The sequence below is a fragment of the Rhinolophus sinicus genome, chromosome 5, assembly GCF_057876585.1.
Source record: "Rhinolophus sinicus isolate RSI-liver-muscle chromosome 5, RSI-T2T, whole genome shotgun sequence".
Classification (NCBI taxonomy): domain Eukaryota; kingdom Metazoa; phylum Chordata; class Mammalia; order Chiroptera; family Rhinolophidae; genus Rhinolophus; species Rhinolophus sinicus.
The window spans coordinates 106492815-106513333 of record NC_142505.1 but is presented as its reverse complement, the minus strand read 5'-3'; the positions used below and the strand labels follow the sequence as shown (position 1 = coordinate 106513333).

General features: G+C 38.1%; 1 protein-coding gene across 4 annotated transcripts in view; it reads right to left on the bottom strand.

The window, feature by feature from the left end:
- CPEB4 (cytoplasmic polyadenylation element binding protein 4) overlaps positions 1-20519 on the bottom strand; it is a 60292-nt gene that overhangs the window by 5124 nt on the left and 34649 nt on the right. Inside the window, exons 3-9 of one of the 4 annotated variants that reach the window (XM_019741467.3) lie at positions 18253-18303; positions 10807-10830; positions 8896-9069; positions 4245-4334; positions 3756-3874; positions 3124-3238; positions 1786-1967 (exon numbers count right to left, since the gene is read on the bottom strand). In XM_019741467.3, coding sequence (XP_019597026.2) covers positions 1786-1967; positions 3124-3238; positions 3756-3874; positions 4245-4334; positions 8896-9069; positions 10807-10830; positions 18253-18303 — 755 coding nt within the window. The remainder of the gene's footprint in view (positions 1-1785; positions 1968-3123; positions 3239-3755; positions 3875-4244; positions 4335-8895; positions 9070-10806; positions 10831-18252; positions 18304-20519) is intronic. The other 3 variants (XM_019741476.3, XM_019741485.3, XM_019741494.3) reach the window with 3 other exon arrangements.

Sequence of the window (20519 nt, the reverse complement as noted above, 5' to 3'; positions counted from 1 at the left end):
CACAGGCCAAACTGTCATTTGAGCCTCTTGAGCATTAAAAATAACCTGGCTATTAATTCACCAGTGAGAAAAGTGCTGGTTATTTTTAGTTTTGGAGAGGCTCATGGCTGAAACTCCCTTACACAGACTATCATTATCACTGGTGCCATCCAGTTCTGACAAGCGGGCCTGACAGAGGTTAGCTATGACAAGAGGAGAAGAGTGACATGGAACATAGGAAGAGCAACATGACTAAGGCATTTTGGGCTCTGGCCCCGAGGGCCTTCCATAATATCTACTGAGTGGCAAGAACGCTGGTCGAAGAATTTGATCATAGAGGAGTAAGTCTGAATTTCTAACGACTAACGTTACAACTCTGAAGGCTATGCTGGAATGAGGCAATAAGGCAGGAGAGGCTGTTTAGTCAGATGTACATATTTTTTAGTGTGAATAAAAGACAAGGAGGCATGTTTATGTACACTGCAGCTAATACTGCCCTATCCCTCCATGTTTATATTAGAATCTACACTTTTCTCTTCAGTATATGCACAGTATGGTTCGATGACCACTATGACCTTACACTTTGTACTGTCACAGAAGTAGAATATACATGAAATGAAAAATAAGCAGCACGTGTAAACTACTATTGACCTGATAGTTTCTACATGACAAACAGAACAGCACAATACAATCAATCCTTTTGAGCACAACGCTTCATAGCAATGGACAGCTAAGTCAGCCCTAACGAAAGAGCCCGTCTCCCATGAAATAAGGAGCTAACACCAGAATGTAAATGAATGCATTCCGTCCTTCATATCAAGAAGGTCTTTCTATGAGGAAAGAAAAAGTCAGCCGAATTAAACACTGAGCTTCCTAAGGTAGTTGATTCACATTCTGGTGAAAATTCCGATCTCATCACAAACTAGGAACAAACTGTTTGCCTACTGGCAGTCGATTCACAAACCGACTCTGAGTAGCGCCAGTGTAAGACAGAGTCCCATCTACCAGCCATAAACTCACGGGGATGGGGACTTCTTGTCCTAGGCACAAAAACGTTTGTTGAATGCATGGAACACAAAGACAAGAAATAAATCTGCGAATGCAAAGAACCAAGATACAGAATGGAACACAGCGTTTCAAATACATTAGGAAAGAGAGGAAAGGATTCTCTTTGAGGTTTTCTGCAATCGTTTGATTCAGAGGATAAACTGAACGAAGAGGAATCTGAGGTGTTGGAAGGAGCGCTGACTAGTTATCACCTCATTTCCAGTAGCAGGACAGATTACAAGTGAAGAGGTTGTGATTTCTTCTACTTCACGTGCTCTAATGAGAGAATTCTAAGACATGCAGTCCTAGACATGAATTTATTCAACCATTTGTTGCACAGGGCGTTGGAAAATAGTGCTTACTGAGGTACTCATGATGTCCCAGGGTGAAAAAAATGGTCAGGAGACCTCAAGGGCATTCATGCCGGTATAGGGATGTAACGCAGCACAAAGGATTTGGTAAGTATTTACTGAATGACTAACCGAATAAATGAATGGATGTAGGTGACAGTGCAGGAAAAATTAAATTGACTCAAGTAAATTGATATAGTGCTCTGGTCAGGCTACTCAAAAAACTAAGAGATAGAAGAAATCACAGGAAATTCCTACATGCGTGATACAACATACATCTAAGTGGTCCTTCAGGCATAACTGTCAGCTGTCAGTTTACTGTCATATAAAATTCCCCCATTCCAGGCTTGTTAATGGCACATTTAGAGGGCCATTTCTAGAACTTTCCAGAATGTAGTCTAGGACTTACCCGTTTATCTATCTCTCCGTGCTGCAGCTGAACAAAGCGGGCACTGATAGCAGCTATGTAACTTTGTTGATTAGAGAATGCAACTCGCCCGGCTCCTTTTGGGTATTTCAGCTCAGGGTCGGTATCAATCCCAGCATAGCACACACCACCATACAGCCGATCCATGATCATGGCGAGCTCCACTAAATAACAGAGAAGCAAAGAAGGTATTTGAAACCAGGAAAACTTATCTGCCTCACCAAAGCTTTCATCAAAAGCAGGTCTTCTATACTCTGAGCTCACGTCATTATAACAATTATTTAAAATCAAACGTTATTATAACCAGTTGTCCATTGTTTTAAGTTTTTTTTATCTTTTAACTAAAGACAAAGGTCTGCTGGGTGTTTTACATATGTTCTCTTTTAATCTTCACAGCAACCCTATGAAGTAGGTAGTGATTTCTTCAGGAAACTGAGGCACAGAGGATGATCAATCTGTCCCAGGTCACAGGTGGTTAAGTGACAGTGCTGGGCGTGGCACCCTGGTCTGCCTGCTCCGTACCATGCTGCTGCCATATATTTACCAGTTAACAAGGTATTATTTAATATAAATAATAATTTGAACACTAGAAAGCTGATTGGTAGGCTCTCTGTTTGGAGGTCCTCCTAGCTTATTTCCATCAAAATTTTATTACCTTTCCCCATAGTCTCGCTATTCACGTTTTTTCATATGAAAACTTGAAATAATGAATGTATCATTTCTCCATGAAATGGTACAATTCTGAAACTGCATTCTTGTTCATTTTATGTTCTTTACCACACTTATACTATTAAACCTCAAGTTAGTTAGTTGGGGATGAAATTCTTCTGTAAGTACTACTCTAAAAACACAATACACTGCTAAGAACCCTATCATATTGCAGAGCTCAGTAAACAGCAGATAAGCAACTCAGGACATAAGCACTAAACATCTCATACACAATCTGTTCTTGAAGGGTGGCGTCTCCTTTTCAGATGATGAGAGAGGATTACTGGCATTCTGACACATCACACAAAGCACTTGGCATTGGTTACCTCATTTAACCCTCCAAGAAGCTCTATATAAAGTACATCCAGTTATTACTCCATTTGACTGATGAGGAAATTGAGAATTAGAGAAATTAAGTAATTTGTCCAAGGTCACTCAACTATTAACTGGGAGCAGAACACATGAATTCAAACCCATACACTTTGATTTTAGAACTCGCACATGCAGACCTTAACTCAAATGCTTACAGAGAATTTATCCTGAAAAGCCTTTATAAGATATTTCTTATGCTAAAGGAGAAAGAGGAGTTTCCATTTGTCTGTTCAATCATACCAGCTCGTAACGGTCGAGGAACACCACCAACAAATATAGTTTTTCGTGGGTCAAGGGGCTGTGAACCATCCATCACAAAGTCACTGTCGCTGAGATTCCAAGGTCGAATCTGTACCTAGGAAGTGTGCAAACCGAAAAAGCTCATTCTCAGAACACTTTATACGGAAAAAAGTTTAAAGACGTTGCAGAGTATTTTATATTTTTAAAAGCAATAATCCACATCATTACATCAAAGCAATAAAGCTGTAAAACTAGAAAAGACTTAAAAAGAATGTGTTCCAACCCTTCATTTCATTTTTAAGAGTAAGCTGAACCAAAGTGGAAATTTAATTGCCTATTATAAGCTAAATCTATTTTACAGAAGCAATTCAGCTACTTTACCAAATGCATTATCAAGTGAAGTCTTTTAATAGTAAAGATTTACCAATGTTTTAATTAACCAAAACTTCAATGTCAAAATAATACGCACAAATATACAGAAGGTCAATGCTAGAGTTGAAAACAGTAACAAAACTTGATTTCTATTCTACTCACAAACGTGTCAATTAACAGAAACATCAAGCTGTCTGTGGGTTTTTCAAACAGAGTAGAGATGGAGGCCAAAACAAGAAGCTATGCTGGGATGCACTTACTGGCTTATCTTTGATAGTGGGACTTGATACACACAGGTAGAGTTTTCCATCTTCTTCAATACACGCATCAATGAGAGCCTGAACAGAGCTTTCGTCTTGAAATAGCAGAAATGCGTAGCCTGATGAAAAGGAAAAAAGCTTATATGGTTTCCTAATTTTTTTCTAATTCTTCAAGAGAAAGTTAGTATAAACAAAAATTAGGGAAGGGAAAGGAGTTAAAAAATGATAAACAAGAATTAAAACTTAATATTACTATCCAAAGGCTGATATTATCAACATTAAGTTCAGTTTGATATCTTGAAACATCTTTTGGGGTAAAATTAAATTTGAATTGAAACTATATGTTAGGTAGAAATTTTAAAGACGCATTTGGGAAAACATGAGTTTAACAATGGCAAATTTTCCAGTGAAGATAGACATTTATGAAAATGCTAACCATTAAACAATATAAGGATAAACTGTATGTGTATACTGAATCTTGAGAATTACCTTTAGGAGGAAAATAGGATTTGCTCTCTGCTTTGTGAGGCCAATCCACAATCAAAGGGCCAAAGCGACGAAAACTAGCTGTGATCTCATCTGATGAACAAAGCAAAAAAGTAGATTTAAATATTTTAATGATCATTTGGGGAAGTAGTTTAGAAAAGGCAGTTTCAAACCTACTATTTACAAGAACAGGACCCAAAACTCCTACATCCCTTCATCTAGATCCCTCAACTGCTAATATTTTGCACACTTGCCTTCCCCTCTCTTGCCTCTTTCCCTTCCTCCTTCTAGCTATACTCATGCACGATTCTACCTACCTACCTACCTACCTACCTACCTACCTACCTACCTACCTTCCTGTCATCGTTTTCTGACATGACACTTTATAACCCAAAACATAACTGTTGGAACCTGCTCAAAACAAAGTCACTTCCTTATATTCCACGATATAACCCTCCCAATCAGGAAGTCAATTCTTACACAATACTACTACCCAATTCACAGAACAGACTCCATCCAAATTCCAACCTATCCAAACAGTATCTCTTTTCTCCTTTCTGATCCAGCACACCTGCTGCATTTAGATGTCATGTCCCTAGGGCTTCAGTCTTCTTCAGTCAGGAACAGCTCCTCATTCTGTCCTGTCTTTGACGTCCTTGACAGTCTTCAAGTTCACAGACCATTCATCCTGTAGGATGGCTCTCAACCTGGGTGTGTACTCTGCTTCCTTACAACCAGACTCATGCTATGCATTTGAAACAGGATTACCACCTAATGATGCTATGTCATCCTGTCCTAACTGGGCATGTGAATCTTGTCACCTGGTCATGTTGGTATCTGCCAACTTGGTGTTGTGTTACCACCAATATCCTATTTCCCCATTGCTTTGGCATGGACTAAAGACTCCTGCCTGCACCAGCTACCGCAGTGATAGCTGCCAAATGGTGAGTATCTAATCTTATCATTCCCTCTGTATTTACCAGTTAGTATTACGAGTGTACAATAAGAAAGAGCTTTCTCTTCTCACTCATTTATTCAGTCACGTATTTGTATCAACACAGACTTGTTTTATTCAATGAGGTATAATCCAGTTCTCTCCTTATTTATTTTGATGCTCAGTTCGTCTCCCAAATTGTCCCTGATTTGGCCAGTGGAAGTTCTATGTCCTTTTGCACTAGCCCACCATTCCAGGGTTTCTCACCCAAGAAGGTACTCCAGGCTCTCATCTTGTTCTTTGTCTGCATAGCCCTAGAATCAGCTTTTTTTGTTTGTTTTTCTTCAAGAAGTCCTTTCAGCGACTAACGATCGTTAGAAACTAAGGTCTGGGTACTCCATGTGCTCATTGCTAGTGAATATTCATTATTTCTAAGTCTTCTCAGTGGACAAAGCTAGGAAATATATAAATATATACACACAGACTCGTTTATGACTATTTCTATATCTGTATGTGTATATCATATTGATACTTCCAATTCCACTCCAACAGTTCATGGTTCTTTAGTCATCCCCTTTCCATGTTTGTAAGCTCCCTTCTCACAGTGAGAAGCCTAGCTCCCGTTAGCCTCAATATACCCACCTCCTTGCTCAATGTAACCAATCTTTCAGCTACCCTGGGAGTTTCTGCTACCTCTGCCTCTGCCTCAGCGCCCGCTGCCCTGATTCACTGGACAGCACACACACTGCTGCCAAAGCCTCTGAGCAGGCAGCCCCCCACCCCACCCCCCACCCCCACCACACCGCCTCACACACCCTCACCAATCGACTTCCTTGGACACCGTATTTCTGAGCCTTGCGAGGAAGGGAAAGGAAGGCAAGGAAGACTTGACCGCATTTGACTATTAATTTAAAAGTACTACTTATGTTATACTATATATTTGGACAACTAACGAGTAGACTATAGGAAAAAAATGTCCAAGGAACATCTGGATAAGACCTGGGAGTAGGGCAGTACAGAGGGACAGAAAAGAGAGATGGGGAATATGTTGAAAATCCAGGTTGGTGGAACAATTTTGAAAGCATAGCCCATTGTGCTCTGAGACCTGCTCTACAGAACCATTTAGCTCGTGTGAGACTAGTAAATGGGGGAATGACTTCAATGTAACCTGGAAGTTACTGGTTCACAAAGGATTTTTCCTAGGCTACGTGAGCTAGCATAGTGGGGGTAGAATTATAAGGTTCATCAGGTGAGGAAAAAGTCCCGAGCTGTCTGATGTGTAGGCAGGCACCCTCTCGGTTCTCTTAATAAGAAAATGAAGACTGAACACAGCATCCAGGGCTCTCTTGCCAACCAGGTGGACCCCAAACAAGCAGGGCTCCCACCTCCTGAGAGTCCGTACTTCTCAGGTGCTCACAGGTCCACTTCCACCTGTGTTGTCTCCAAGCTTGCAAGCCAGTATTTCTGCTCAACCGGTTTGATGCATTTGCAATGTTCCTTGAGACAGCCTCTAACCTCTGCTACATGAATTGTCCAAGTTGTCTCCAAAGGACCACAGCCGACCCTTGAACAACACGGGATTGAACTGCAGGGTCCACTTATATGCAGCTTTTTCTCAATAAATACGATAAATGTATTTTCTCTTCCTTATGATTTTCTTAGTAACATTTTCTTTTCTCTAGCTTACTTTAGTAAGAATACAGTACATACAGCATATAAAATATGTGTGAATTGACTGTTATCGGTCAGGCTTCCAGTCAACAGTAGGCTATTAGTAGTTAAGTTTTGGGGGAATCAAAAGTTATACCCAAATTTTTGATAGTGTGGGGGCAGGGGGAGGGTTGGCACCCCCTACCGGCACCTACCACGTTATCCAAGGGTCAACTATAATTCTCTTTTTGTTAATGCTTCTGGTACAAAGTTCATTGGGTTTTAAACGATCTTCCTCCAACACTATTTTCCCCATAAACCCTGTGATTTTTAGTGCATAATTCTGCAGAACACAATGTTCTTTAGGAATACATACTTCACATCATAGTAGAAAGGCTTGCCAACCTAAATTGCTACTGACTTATCAACATACTTGGTCTTAAGGATAAAGCAAGACGACTAGCACAATTCCTATTAATTTTGCTCAGTTTAAACTACCTCCTTTGCCAAATTTGTCAGATTTACCTGTGCCTCTAAGAATCTTAGGAACTGTCTGTTTAAGGTTGTTCAGTAATTTTCCAAAAAGGCGTGGGTTATCTAGGCCAGAGGAGTTTATCCCAGGCAAGGTCAGGGAAGAGTCAGTCTTCTCTCCTCTTTTTGTGTGCAGGCATATAATTTATTCATCAAAGACCATGTGGGTTTCAGGAGTGCTAAAGAGTTGACCTTAAAGGGAGAAAAACCCTAGAATCCGAAATACTAAGGAACATGAGGATTCCAGTCAAAGAAAAGAAAAGGTCACCCCAGGAGCTTACTAGAGTGGATAATACTGTGATGGGACGTCAGCCCAGGACGAAGACTATGAACACACGCTCTGCCCTTTGAGGAAAGGAGGAGATTGATTCAGGCTAGCCGGAAATTTCAGCACAGCTTCCACCAAGACATTTTATTGTACATTAAAAAAAACCCCAACAACCTATGTTTATTTCAATCTTTGGCTTTTTGAAACGATTTTTGTCTCAACCTTCCAAAAGAATGATCTTCTTAAGGGAAATAAGGTGGCTCAATACATTTAATCTCAGTCTAAATGGGACATTATTAAACCTTATTATTAGACCTTATAGATTTTGAGAGAAAACTCTTTTATTCTCTGTAACATTAACTAGTTTACTTCCATTTCCAGTCAGGACACCAAGACAAAAGAGATTAAGGGAAAAAGCAACCAAAGACATATAGCTGCTACACAGTCTGCTACTTTGATTTTTATTAGGGTCACTTACAACCACAGATGAATAAAATACTTAGGGACAACTAGTCCTCTAAATCTTTGCATGGTTGGCTCCTTATTCAGGTCTCAGCTCAAATATCATTTCCTCAAAGAGAATTTCCTTAACCGCCTACTCTAAGAAGACTCCCTACTATGTTGTATCACACCACCCTATTTTCTTTTAGAAACTGATTCTCTGCTCTTTTCTTGCACGCTTCCATGTTTTTTATCCGCTTCCCCCACTAGAACGTAAACTCTCTGCATGCAGGGACTGTCTGCCCTGCCCACTACTGTCCTCCAGCCTACGAGCCGGGCATGGCAGTTAGGATGCAGGGAAGGTTTGACAAGTAAAAAAACACAAAATAATATAACGCTCATAGTGCAACTGTAGGCCATATTTTTCAAAAGTTCATGCTTAATCTAAGATTGCAAACTTTTAAACATTTATGGAACACTCTTAAAAAGGTGGGAATAGGAAAACACATCATTGATTTGGCCCAGGAGGCACACAGACAAAAATGCAGTTAAGCGCCTCCGTCTGCCCACCGCAGAATCCTGGAGGTTTCACAATGTTTACGCTTTTTCATTTAGTCCAGCCACTTGCTTCAGCTGGTTCACTGCTCCCCTTCCTCCTGTGAACTAATCTCATACACCAGGCTAGGGAGACGTGAAAAGAGCACAATGCAATCAAAACTGAGCACCTGGAGCAGGTCAGACTCCCATTATACCAGTAACCACTATCTACGAATCACCTACTGTGTGCCACAGTCTGTGTACCGTGCTATTAATACTTGTTTTTAATATACCTTCATCGATGTCAGGAGGTAATCCACCCACAAACACCTTGCGAGAATATCGTTCCACTCGTTCTCCATTCTGGTGAGTGAAGCAGTGAGGGGAACCTAGGCCACTATGGAGAGGCTGTTCCCCACGGCCATCGTCCAAGAATCCATCTTCCATTGGAAACAGTGAAGACTGACCTGGAAGAGAAAGCAGCAGAGAGAGCTAACAGAAAATGTTCCTGGCCACTGATTATCTTGCACAACAAACGAGGACAGCTGATTCAACAAAACTGCTGCTTTTGTATTTCCCACTGAGTAACAAATAGGATTACTTACACATATGCTCTTGAATTCCTATCCCCTTAAAGTCCCATTGAGTCAGAGAGAAAGTACAGGGTTAACTAGAGGGCTGTTCAGCTCTCCCACTGGGATCCAGAAACTTCTGTGAGTAAAATGGAAGTACAGCAGAGAGAACTCTTCTGAAAGCAGCTGGCAGCAGACTGCACTGCCTGGGCAGGGCCCCATGGCCACTGGCAATCTAGGCGTGCATGCTAAGAATTGGGATTGATTGTCAGATGCTAGATCACTTAACATTTTTTTAAAACATCAAATAATATAGCCTGTACAATTTCCTCTAAGAATGTCCTTAAAATGAACGTGTCCATTTTTAAAGTGAGTACTCATCTTAATTTACCTTAACTAATGGGAGATCATCAAAACCCACTTCATGCTGTTATCTAGCTTCACTGTCTCGTCTCCTAGAAGTTAAGATTTTTAGGCATGCTAAAGATCTATTTGTTTTCAGTTGAGTAATAATAAGCTGCTATAGATGCTAATTCTCAAAATTAGTCATAAAGTTTGCTGTTTGAAAATCATGTCGTGTAGGATACGTGAGCAGAAAAGACCAGACATGCCAACGTAGCCACTAGTCTTCCCATATTGCCCTGACAGCAAAATGCAAACTTTTAAATCAGAAGCAAAACCCAGAGCTACAAATAACTGCAGAATCTCTCAAGCACTCTTTTGTCCCTTTTAGGCAGCCAATTTCCTTCTAGGTACTAGACAAGGAATTTGTTAATGGATCCTCCAGAACTGTATCTTAAGTGCTCTTCCATGATTGAAACATTCCAACGTCTTTTCACTGCCACACTTGTCTCCCTTTCAACTTTCATTACTACACACGAATAATAACAGAATATTTGTTATGAATTTGTCCTGTAAAACCACAGCTCAAAAAAGTTATATAATGAAGATGAAAAAAACGACTATAAAATTGGAGGCTATTTCCTGAATGATCTTCAAACATAATTTCCATTTTGAAGCTGAACTATTTGACTGTCTTGACTTTCTTGTAAAAAGGCAAAACTATCACACACGGCAAAAATCAGGTTTACTTAGGCACCTCTAGGAAACGATACTTTAAATTTTTCTAAAATTTCTAGAGCTTCCCACCCGACCCCATGTTTGAAATTTATAGATTCATCATTTATTTAGCTAATCTCATTTTAAACCAAATGTATTATGCTGACTTGGTTAAAAAAAAAAGAGTAGACACAAAGTATTCAAGCATAATTGAACCTCTAATATAATTAGGTATTTTGAGATGAGTCAGACTGTATTTTCCTGTTTAAAGAGTCTTAATTTTTTTCTCCTACAAAATTCCTTTCAGAAATATAAAAGTAAGCAAGTCTTTAGATATAAACGAGTTGAGGTTATAATACAGTAGGGAAAGTATTTTGATTCAAATCTAAATCCTATCATTCTGATCCCTTGAAATTAGAACATCTATAATGTCAATTACAACGTGTCAAATATGCATGGATCAAACTTAGGTTTCATTCCCCCTCCTCCCTTCCCCACAGGTTAGAAGCTGAGCAAACTTGTGTCCTTTGCAAATATAACTGTACATTCAAAGGTTAAAAACAACAATGTTACCTCTCCTTCGCCCGTATGTCCTTGCTGCATGTCAAATGAGAAAAAAAAACACACAACCTTTCAAACATTGTAAAAGAATCAACTGTGATTTCATCTACCAGCTTTTGAAACGGAAAAAATTCAGCTATATATAATTTTGTCTCAAAAACAAAGAATTTGGATGGTGAGAGGTCAATTTAATACTTTCTTTTTCAAGTTCTTCAAGGACACTGTAAAGCTGTATTGAACCTTATTTGCTTTCAGGGAAGCCTTTTGCTGTAACTGTCACTCAGGTCCTAACTAGTATGAAACTAAGGGAGAACGTGACAGGATCTACACCAACTACACCACATTAATCTTATTTTCTCTCAGAATTCCCTGCTAACTTGCAGTTCAGTAAATATTACAATGTTTCATTCTTGGCTTTTTCACCACTACAGGATAAATAGGAATCATTTCTCAATTAATCCATAATAAAGAATATCAACAAATGAAATCTTTAGGTAACTTATAAACTTCCTTTTCGCCAAAGGTTTCTTGTCAATAATCAAATCTTCCACTATGCTCCAAATGTTGACAATAAAAGGCTTGGTACTGTATGGCCAAGTAGGCTGTAGCCAAGAAGACAAGTATGTCAATATACTTATATAATTTTATGTACTTCACTGAATACTCAAGAAATGGCAGCATAAACTTTAAATCAGAAAACTCTTGAGAAAATGTTTTCCCTGAAATAAATTGGCCCTTCTAAGCCTAGCTGTTCCAATACCTCAATTCTATCCAACAAACATTTCTTGAACGCCTCATCTTGCTAGGCACTCTGCGGACACAGCACATGCCCTGATGCCACGGCCACATGAGTCAATGATGACAATGTGGCCTATTTGCTACCATAGTTATGCGATAGGTGCAACAGGAACAGAGAGCAACTGGGTTTGATGAAAGAATCAGCAAGAGGAGAGTGTGGCATTTGAGGTGGACCTTAAAAGGAAAACAGAGACAGGCCATCGCAGGGTGACAATGGCGCCAACAGGGATCCTGTGGTGTTCAGTGACCAGTGCCCAGGACAGAAGCACATGGAACAAGTGGGGTCTTGGTCGGAGGTTAGGTCTAATCAGGAAGCTGAGATAGGTTTTCGAATTAGAAGGTAGAATGACATATTTAAGAAGTCATTACACAAACTGGTCAGGGTTTTAATTCTTAGCCCACTAGGTAAATGCTAAATAAGCATATCTCAGATCTGAATTATAAGCAGTACCAGAGTATACTTGAGATTTCAAAAATGTATCTCTCTGCTACTGAGTAAAAATTTTCTAGTCCCCATCAAAATTAAAATGAATACTATTTATATGTTTATTTACTTTTATTTTTACTTCTTAGTTTTGATTCATAAAGTCCTCAATGATTTAATGTTCAGTACTAACAGGATTCAAGAATGTGCTAACTGGGCTGGAAACATTATGGCTATAAATTTTTGTAACTTCTCAATGCATGTTGTTATTAGGTCTATTAATAAATACTTTATTTTCAAAATGTCCTTACAGGACTGCTTACAAATGCCCTCTATTCATCATTAAATTCCTTCCAGTAAAATATTCCACTAATCTGGGATGCTAGACTTGCAAAGAAAGTACAGAAAGACTTATCATGTTATTTTGATATACTATATATAGATTTCATTATAAAAATGAAAATATTTATCTCTTAAAAAGTATCTTTTCTCATTTGTTGTAACATTTGTCACAATCAAAAAAGAAACAAACTATCCACAATAGTGATACATCCATAAGAAATACATAGTTTGCAGCCATTTAAAAAATATGGCACATGTGCTGGTACTAAGATGTTGTTTGTATGAGGTGCCTAAGTGTCTACTGTATGATTCTTACCGTGTAAATTTGAAAATAAAGAAAATATAAATAGATATGTGGGCATACGCACAAATCTTTTTTTCTAGAAACAACCACAAGAATCTCTGGGGAGAGAAATTGGAACAGGGAAAGAAAAGATTTCACTTCTTGTTTTATCCTTTTATTTTTTGTACTATTTAAATGTATTATTATTGTGTACACTTTATTGCTATATTTTTTTAATGGTCCCTTTTTGGTTTTCTTGGTACTTACATTAGAAACAAATGCTGTACTAAAGAAAAGTATCCTTTCCTAATTCTGTAAAGAACAGGACTGTAGGCCATGAGGGTTAAAATTTCCTAGGTTTTCAGAGGCCACGAAAGACTGCTCCTATTCGGGCGCCCCGGCCTACCTCAGCCCCCCCCCCCCCCCCCCCATTGTTCCAGGGCTGAGAAGGCAGACAGCAGGGCTGTTTGGAAGAACAAGGGGATAGCGCTCAGATTAGGTGATGTTATCAAGTAACTGATGCTTCTTGTAGGACTAAAAAAAAAAAAAAAAGTATGTGGGGGAATTAGTCAAAATAGTAAATTGGTTAAAAACACATAAATCAAAGGCTGGAAGGAAGCTAAAAGGAATGAATCTGTAAACAAAAGAATAAAGATGTTAGAACCAAAACACAGACAATCATCACAAAGACTGGGGCATACAATTCAACAAAGATGCAAAGAATTACTTTAAATTATTTTATACATCAACCCCTAATTTAATGAAATTACTGTCACAAAATTATTTTAGATTTATGTTTAATAGAATTTCCTATGTCAGATTGGCTTGCATTTCTACTAGCTTGTTAGTACAACAGTCACAGAATGTTGATGAGATATAGTAAGTCTATGAGACTATTATTTGCAAAGAGCTATCATAGAGAAGGGCAGAGACTATAACTAGTTTCTGCATAACTGCTAACCCTCAGTTTCTTATTTATAAAAATGGAGAGCTGATGAGAGAATAAATGATACCACATGTATATATGATGGTCAGTCAGATGCTCAGTAAATAGTAATTTTCCCTTTTCTCAAAAGTAAACTCGTATGTATATATTCTTAGGTTGGTCTTCAACAGTTACTCTCAGCTTTTCATTATTATTCTAAGGCTAACAATTGTAAAGCACTTTAGAATTTACAATATGTTTTCATATTATCTTTTTCATGAAGGGATCTTTCAACGTGCTCCTTATGTGGCAACTAGAACCATACTGTATACATTTTCAGTGACTATAATCTACATTTCTCCTTGGTAAATTATACCCTCCCTTTTCATAAATTTCTCCCCTCTACCTCACCCCTTAAGTGAACGAACAATCTTCCTCTGTTCATTCCAAAGAACTATAATTAAGAGATGTTGTCCTACACTAACCTTTAAAAGATCTCTTACTAATCTCCTCTGAGACAAGCAAATATTTTAAATGATGCTTCTAAGTGAAAGACATCTACAGGGGAAAGGAAATACGCACAAGTCTGTTAAAACTTAATATATTTTGTTGTTGTTCTGTAACTTTTCCTGCTGCAAGGTTCCTTTTTGAAGCAGCTAATCATGAGGGCTAAAGCAGTGGAATGGGAGGTTGGAGAAAAAAGTACAACACATAAGCACTTTTATAAAGAGGTGGTAGTGGCTGCATGTTAGTTTTCTTAGGCAAAATAAAGCTCCAAGCTGGATAAAGGGAAAATTAATGTTTTAATATGATGTCCATCTCTGAGCTAAATCAAAGCACCAGAGGAAGCTGAGGTAAACCAATGTATGCTTGACACTCCTTTCTGACTTAGCTGAGAAACGGGAGTAAATTTCAGGCTTGTTTCCATAACCATAAAATGGATATTATAACTATACTCCTGTTACATAAGATTTAAGAAATCTTATTATGTAGAAAGAGGTATGTTATTGGATGAACTGCTTCCTCTCCTCAAAGTTCATTTGCTGAGGTTCTCACCCCCCATTCCTCAGAATGTGGCTGTATCTGGAGAGGGGTCTTCAAGGTTACATGAGGTCAGTGGGGTGGGCCCTAATCCACTATGACTGTGTCTTTATAAGAGGAGATTAGGATAGAGACGTGCACTGAGAGAAGACCACGTGAAGACACAAAGAGAAGACAGCCATGACTAAGCCAAGGAGAGAGGCCTGAGAAGAAATCAACTCAGACTTCCAGCCTCCAGGACTAAAAATTAATTTCCGTTTAAGTCACCCAGTCTGTGGTAGTTGTTATGCCAGCCCTAGCAAAATGACACTGTATCTAAAAAGTAGCTAAACTGTTTTTTATATATATACACTTAGGATCCAAGGATTCCCTCCCAAAAAAATCTCTACATTAATAACCCGGCAATAAATTGAATAATTCCCTAGAATGTGCACAATATTCTTTGCATAGTTATCGTTTATTGTTTGTTGAATTATACTGACAATGTATTTAAAAGACATGATGATATATGAAGGTCACTGCATAGTACGAAAACTGATAATTGAGAGTGCCACCCCACCCCCAAAATGTAATTTGACCAACTGGATGAGTCAGCCCTTTTAATCTTCATACACGCAAATTCCAACACCATTCCAACATAAACTGATGAAGCGGATAGAACTACTGTGAATCTTTTTTATTTTTACTTATTCAGGATTTAAACCCACTTCTTTCCAAAAGGCTTTGAGATTGCTTGAAATTTTCAAAACACGTTATACAATAAAAATCATAGTCGAAATTCAAATGTTCATGTGAGAAAGAGAATAAACAGCTCTTTCATCTTTTTGTCCAAACAAAACAAGAAATGGCTTTCAACTCAAAAGGGGCTTGGAAGAAAAAGCTCTGAAAGTTACAGTTGAAACAAAGTAGAGCAGCTATATAATCACCTTTCTAAAGGCTTTAAAAAGCAGAACAAACTATTTATGTTGGACAGGGAAGAACAGCTCCTTATGGTTCCTTAAAGTCTTAAAATTAAATAATGAATATAAAGCGACACAATGTGTTAGGCTTTTATTTTCAGTTGGATTAAGATGCAAAGGGACTGCATTTAAAAGTGGATATATTAAGTATTAGGTTGTCTCTCTTAATAACAGACAAAGAAAGCATGTTCAACCACAGACAATTTTTACAAATTCATCTTAATCCCTTATTTTGTGTCTTTTTCTTGTAAAACTCTAGCACTAACAGTCCTAACAACAACAACAAAAATGACATTCTATTTTAATTTTATTATGTGCTAGGTGCAAAGCTAAATGATTTACATGCATTTAGTTTTCATCCCAGTCCTAGGAGATGGGTAGTATTTGGTGATTTCTGAATTTATCTTCATTAATCACAATTAATGCATTATACTAGATTTGCAATATGAGTACTCCCAAAACCTGAGCTAAAATGAGAGCAAAGCTACTCAGAATCAATACATGAATGAGATTAATTTATTTACAGAAGCAATCCACCATAGATGTTTCATAAATTGGACTGAAGAAAATGGGCTATGTATATGCCTAAATTAAGGTGACTAAGAAATTATTTTAACGCCTCTCCATCCCCAACTTGTTCTAATTTCATAATTTCTAAACAATCTTCTGTTATAATCTAGACTTTACTATTAGAAAAACACTAAGTCTATCAGTCAACTCCAGCATCTGGTCTACCTAGAAGCTTTAGTCCCCATTATGTAAATGCAGAAATTGACATCTGGTCTTACTTACTTGGTTTTGAGGAACTAACACTTTATCAAATCTGACAAAATCAAGTTCTGGTGCCCTGGATCAAAAATACTAGATCTGAGACTGAGGCCGTCATAACCCCACACTCTGGGGTCTTACTTGAGGAGCCAGCACGTCTCTTTGACGACTCTTGGTTCTTTCTTTATCTTCCTATCATTGGGCTTAAGACAATGTTAACCTCAGCCAAGTACACCTTTAATAATAAATAAAGTTTCCATGTATGCAATGGTAAAAACCATCTAATCCCCTTCTAGAATCTATGGACTAATAAAATTTCAAAACATATATTTTTAGGGAGATAAGTTACTTATTTTTCTTTGCCAAGTGAAGATCATTAAAAACTAATCTATTCATTAAAAAAAAGGATATTTACAGGGGAGAAGGGGGAGAAGGAAAAACAATCTCATAACAGATTCTTTAGAAAATTGAGTGAATTTAGTTTTAAGGAAAACCCACTAGTGTTTATTTTTCTCACCTCAACAAAGATGGATCAACTGATCTAATTTAGTGACTTCATGAGGAAATTGGGACAAAGAAGAGTTGACCACGTTGCCTAAGATCACACAGCAGTATCTGAAAGCCTGGTTCACTGTAATTGCCACACACCCAGACCTGACTCTGGAACTTGTTCCACAGGAAAAGCTAAAGCCCCGCTACAATGGCAACCCTTACAAGTTATTCCCCCTTATCCGATGCCACCGTCACCACTGGGTTTAGTTTTCAATCTACACACATTTATGCTGAAATATTATATTTTGTCTTTATTTCTGGCAGCTGTAGCAGGAAAAGACCAAAGTCTGATGGACAAGTGAGGTTTTTATCAACCACATAGTCTCCAGAGGACCTGCTGCACGCACAGCCACTCTCATAAATCAAATCTCCTCACTTTTCCTGGCTTCACCTACGTTCTACAGAACACGGATTTCAAACACAAACCCCAAAGAGGTCCAGTCATAGAGATAATTTTTAATTCCCCATTCACAATATACCATAGACAAGGAGCAGATTTTTATTTTATTTTTTTGGTTTTGCTTTGTCTTTGGAATGACGAGACTACAGCTACTCAGTCAAGAACACTTAGAAGCGGTGGGACTGAAGATGCATTTAGGCAAATGGAAGGCACCATGAGCGCATAGATTTGAAATCCACTTCATAGTAAATGAGTAGAAAAGAAGTACACAAGACCTCTGTGTTCCACCCAATTATTTTAAACTATAGTATTATCAAACTTTTTGATTCTTTAATTCCTTCTGTCTATAGCTGCTTCCTCCTTCCCTGTGAAATTCAGTGTTTTAGCTGAAGCTCATACAGTAAAAAGCGAGCTCAACAGCACACTGGGAATATTGAGAACAGGTGAGGAGACTTTCCTGCGGCGCTGTAGAAGCCAGTAAAACTCCGTGTTTCTTGTTCTCATTAGACAGCAAACAGTGAATGACCTTGTCCTGTGCGATGTCAAGCCCTGTGGTCTCAGGCTGCTTTTTCTGGTTTCGGATTTCTGATTACCCACCCTTTCTCCTGGAACAGTTTTCCAACTACATGGAAATGGCTTTCATGTTGACATTTCAAAGGTCACTCTATAGAATCTTAAGTTAGATTAAGCCATCCTTTATGTATCATTGTGGGATTCTCATTTATTCTCAGGGTCACCAATTTCAAGACAGAGAATCAGGGCTCTCAAAGTTTAAAAAAAGTTCTTGCCACAATAATTATTCATAAAATATCTGATAAAGTAATAGCAACTTGCAATTATCATTACACAACACACTCAAGTCGTGTCTCTACTTGTTGAAGCATACCTACTATGTTTTCTCACCTAGTACTAACTAGCTTGTTTCAGTTCCGTGAACTTCCCTGGGGTGAATCAATGAGCACTTACCATTAATAAGCAGAGAGCTATCGGATCCTGGATATGAATAGTTTAGACGACCTGAAGGTAAAAGAAGGCCGTTACTAAATTTATTTCTTTCATGGATGGTTTCAGCGTATTCAATAACCAAACTGAATTAACTGTTTTAATACGTAAGGTATTTTAAAAGTTCTATTATGGGATACAATTTTGTTGTGCTAATAAATGCAATGAGTCAGAGGACACATCAATCAGCATATTCACAAACATTCAAAACGGGAAAAGTTTGAAAGTAGGAAAATAAAATATCCCTCATGTTTAACTATTCGGTCATTCCAGGTTCTAAGTCCCTATCCAAAGTAACTTTCTTTATACCAGTATGTTCTAATACCAACTCATAACAACCTTCACATTTTTTTTGCCCCGTAAGTGTGAAAAAAATTTTCATGTGTATAGTTTTTGTTGCTTTTTAGAAGTATGTAATTAGCAGTAATATTTTTCTACATGATTTGTAAGAAAATTGCCAGGCTTATGCCTACATGTACAGACACGCTAATGGGTTTAAATTTGCGATTGGGCAAATCAGTACAGAAGGTAAAGAACAACCTACCATTGCACTTACACATTCTAGAAAATACCAAAGCACACAGCACAGTGGCCAGAGCAGAGCAGGCACTCAACAAATGCTCGGTTAGTTTCCTTTGAATTTTTAAGTGGTCCAAAATCTAGTTTGGGACCTAAAATGGACACCGACAATGCCCATCCAAAAAGAATTTGTGACGGTACTAAAATTTTTGGAGGATGCGGCATCTTCCTAATTGGTAACCAACCACAAATAAAGGGGGGGGAAATGGCCCTGGGATGTCTCCATCTATGAGGAATACCATTTCTGTTTGGGAAGAATTTTTGTATGTAAGTTGAGGGGTATCCAGACAATAAATCCTTCCTGAATGCACACCATACACCTAATTCTAGGTTGTAAGTTATAAAAATCATTATTGGCAACATGTTGAAGTCTCCATATTCCACAGACACCCACCTTCGTAAGAATGGTAGAGAACCCTCAACAAATTCTTGCTCAGCTAAGGAATGACTGGACAGGGGAACGGGACTGCTAATTATCTATCACAGTCCAGCATTGTATAAATCAGCAGTAGTGTGACAATTTCAAATTGACTCAGAATTACAAACATCCCATTAGGAAACAGCAATCTAACCTCTGCCCCAAAGAACCACAGTAGGCTCTCCAAGGCTAAAGGAAAGTGGGGAAGCAGAGGTTCTCGAAGGCCTCGAGGCTGGAGCAAGCCTTCCAAGATTCCAGGAAGACACTTCCTAGTTCCACTGAGCACTACGGGAACCAGAGCTAAAATGTGGCCCTATCAATCCAATAGCCATATACTTACAACTCTAAATAGTCTCCACAGAAATGAACTCATGCTGTGAAAAAAGAAAATTGTTCTCTACTGCTAATATAGCGTTAATTAATCCATATCCAAAACGTGGGAGTCTAGTATGAAACAAAATCTGAACTTAATAATTTTCCTACAATTTAAAATCAAATATAAGGATTGTTTTTGTGGTTACTGTTAAGTGTTCTACTTAAAATTTCAGGTTGTTCCCATTTAGGGAGTGGAAGTAGGGATGGAGATGGGCAAGGAGGAGGTAAAAATTAATTTCATTATTTCAATTTCTTCCTAAAAATTGACTTCATTATTTAATGCTAATATGTAAAGTACCCAAGTCCAGTGAATTCCATCTGAATTGCTTTAACGACAACCCCAGATTGTATGACCTGTCACAAGTATATTTTTTAAAAAGCACAGACTTGAGATGATGAAATAAGAACATGACCTTAACAGTTAAAAACCTGGGAGTATTGTTTATGAATCACTGAAGTCAAAGTAGCAGCTGATTTTCTATAATAGAACACAGCATCCATTTTATAACTGTAAAACCCTCTAATAAATGAACCAGCATCCGTCACACATACCATTTTTATTTATCATAAGACATTTTTTAAAAGATGACGTAAGTCAATACAGAAACAAAAATATTTAACAAGCTGAAGTTAAAAGGACATGTTTGGTTATTTCTCAGTGGATATACATGAATTCTAATATTTTTAATGCTAACATGCCAGCTGAAATCATGGCTGTTTCCTAAGAACTATGATGCCTCTTCTTTGATGCCGTGCAAGAAGATTAACAATGGGAATCCAAGGACAAATCACCAAACAGGCCGGGCCAGTTTAACAAGTCAAGTTCTACCTCATCAGAAACTCACCTTTTGGGTATCTT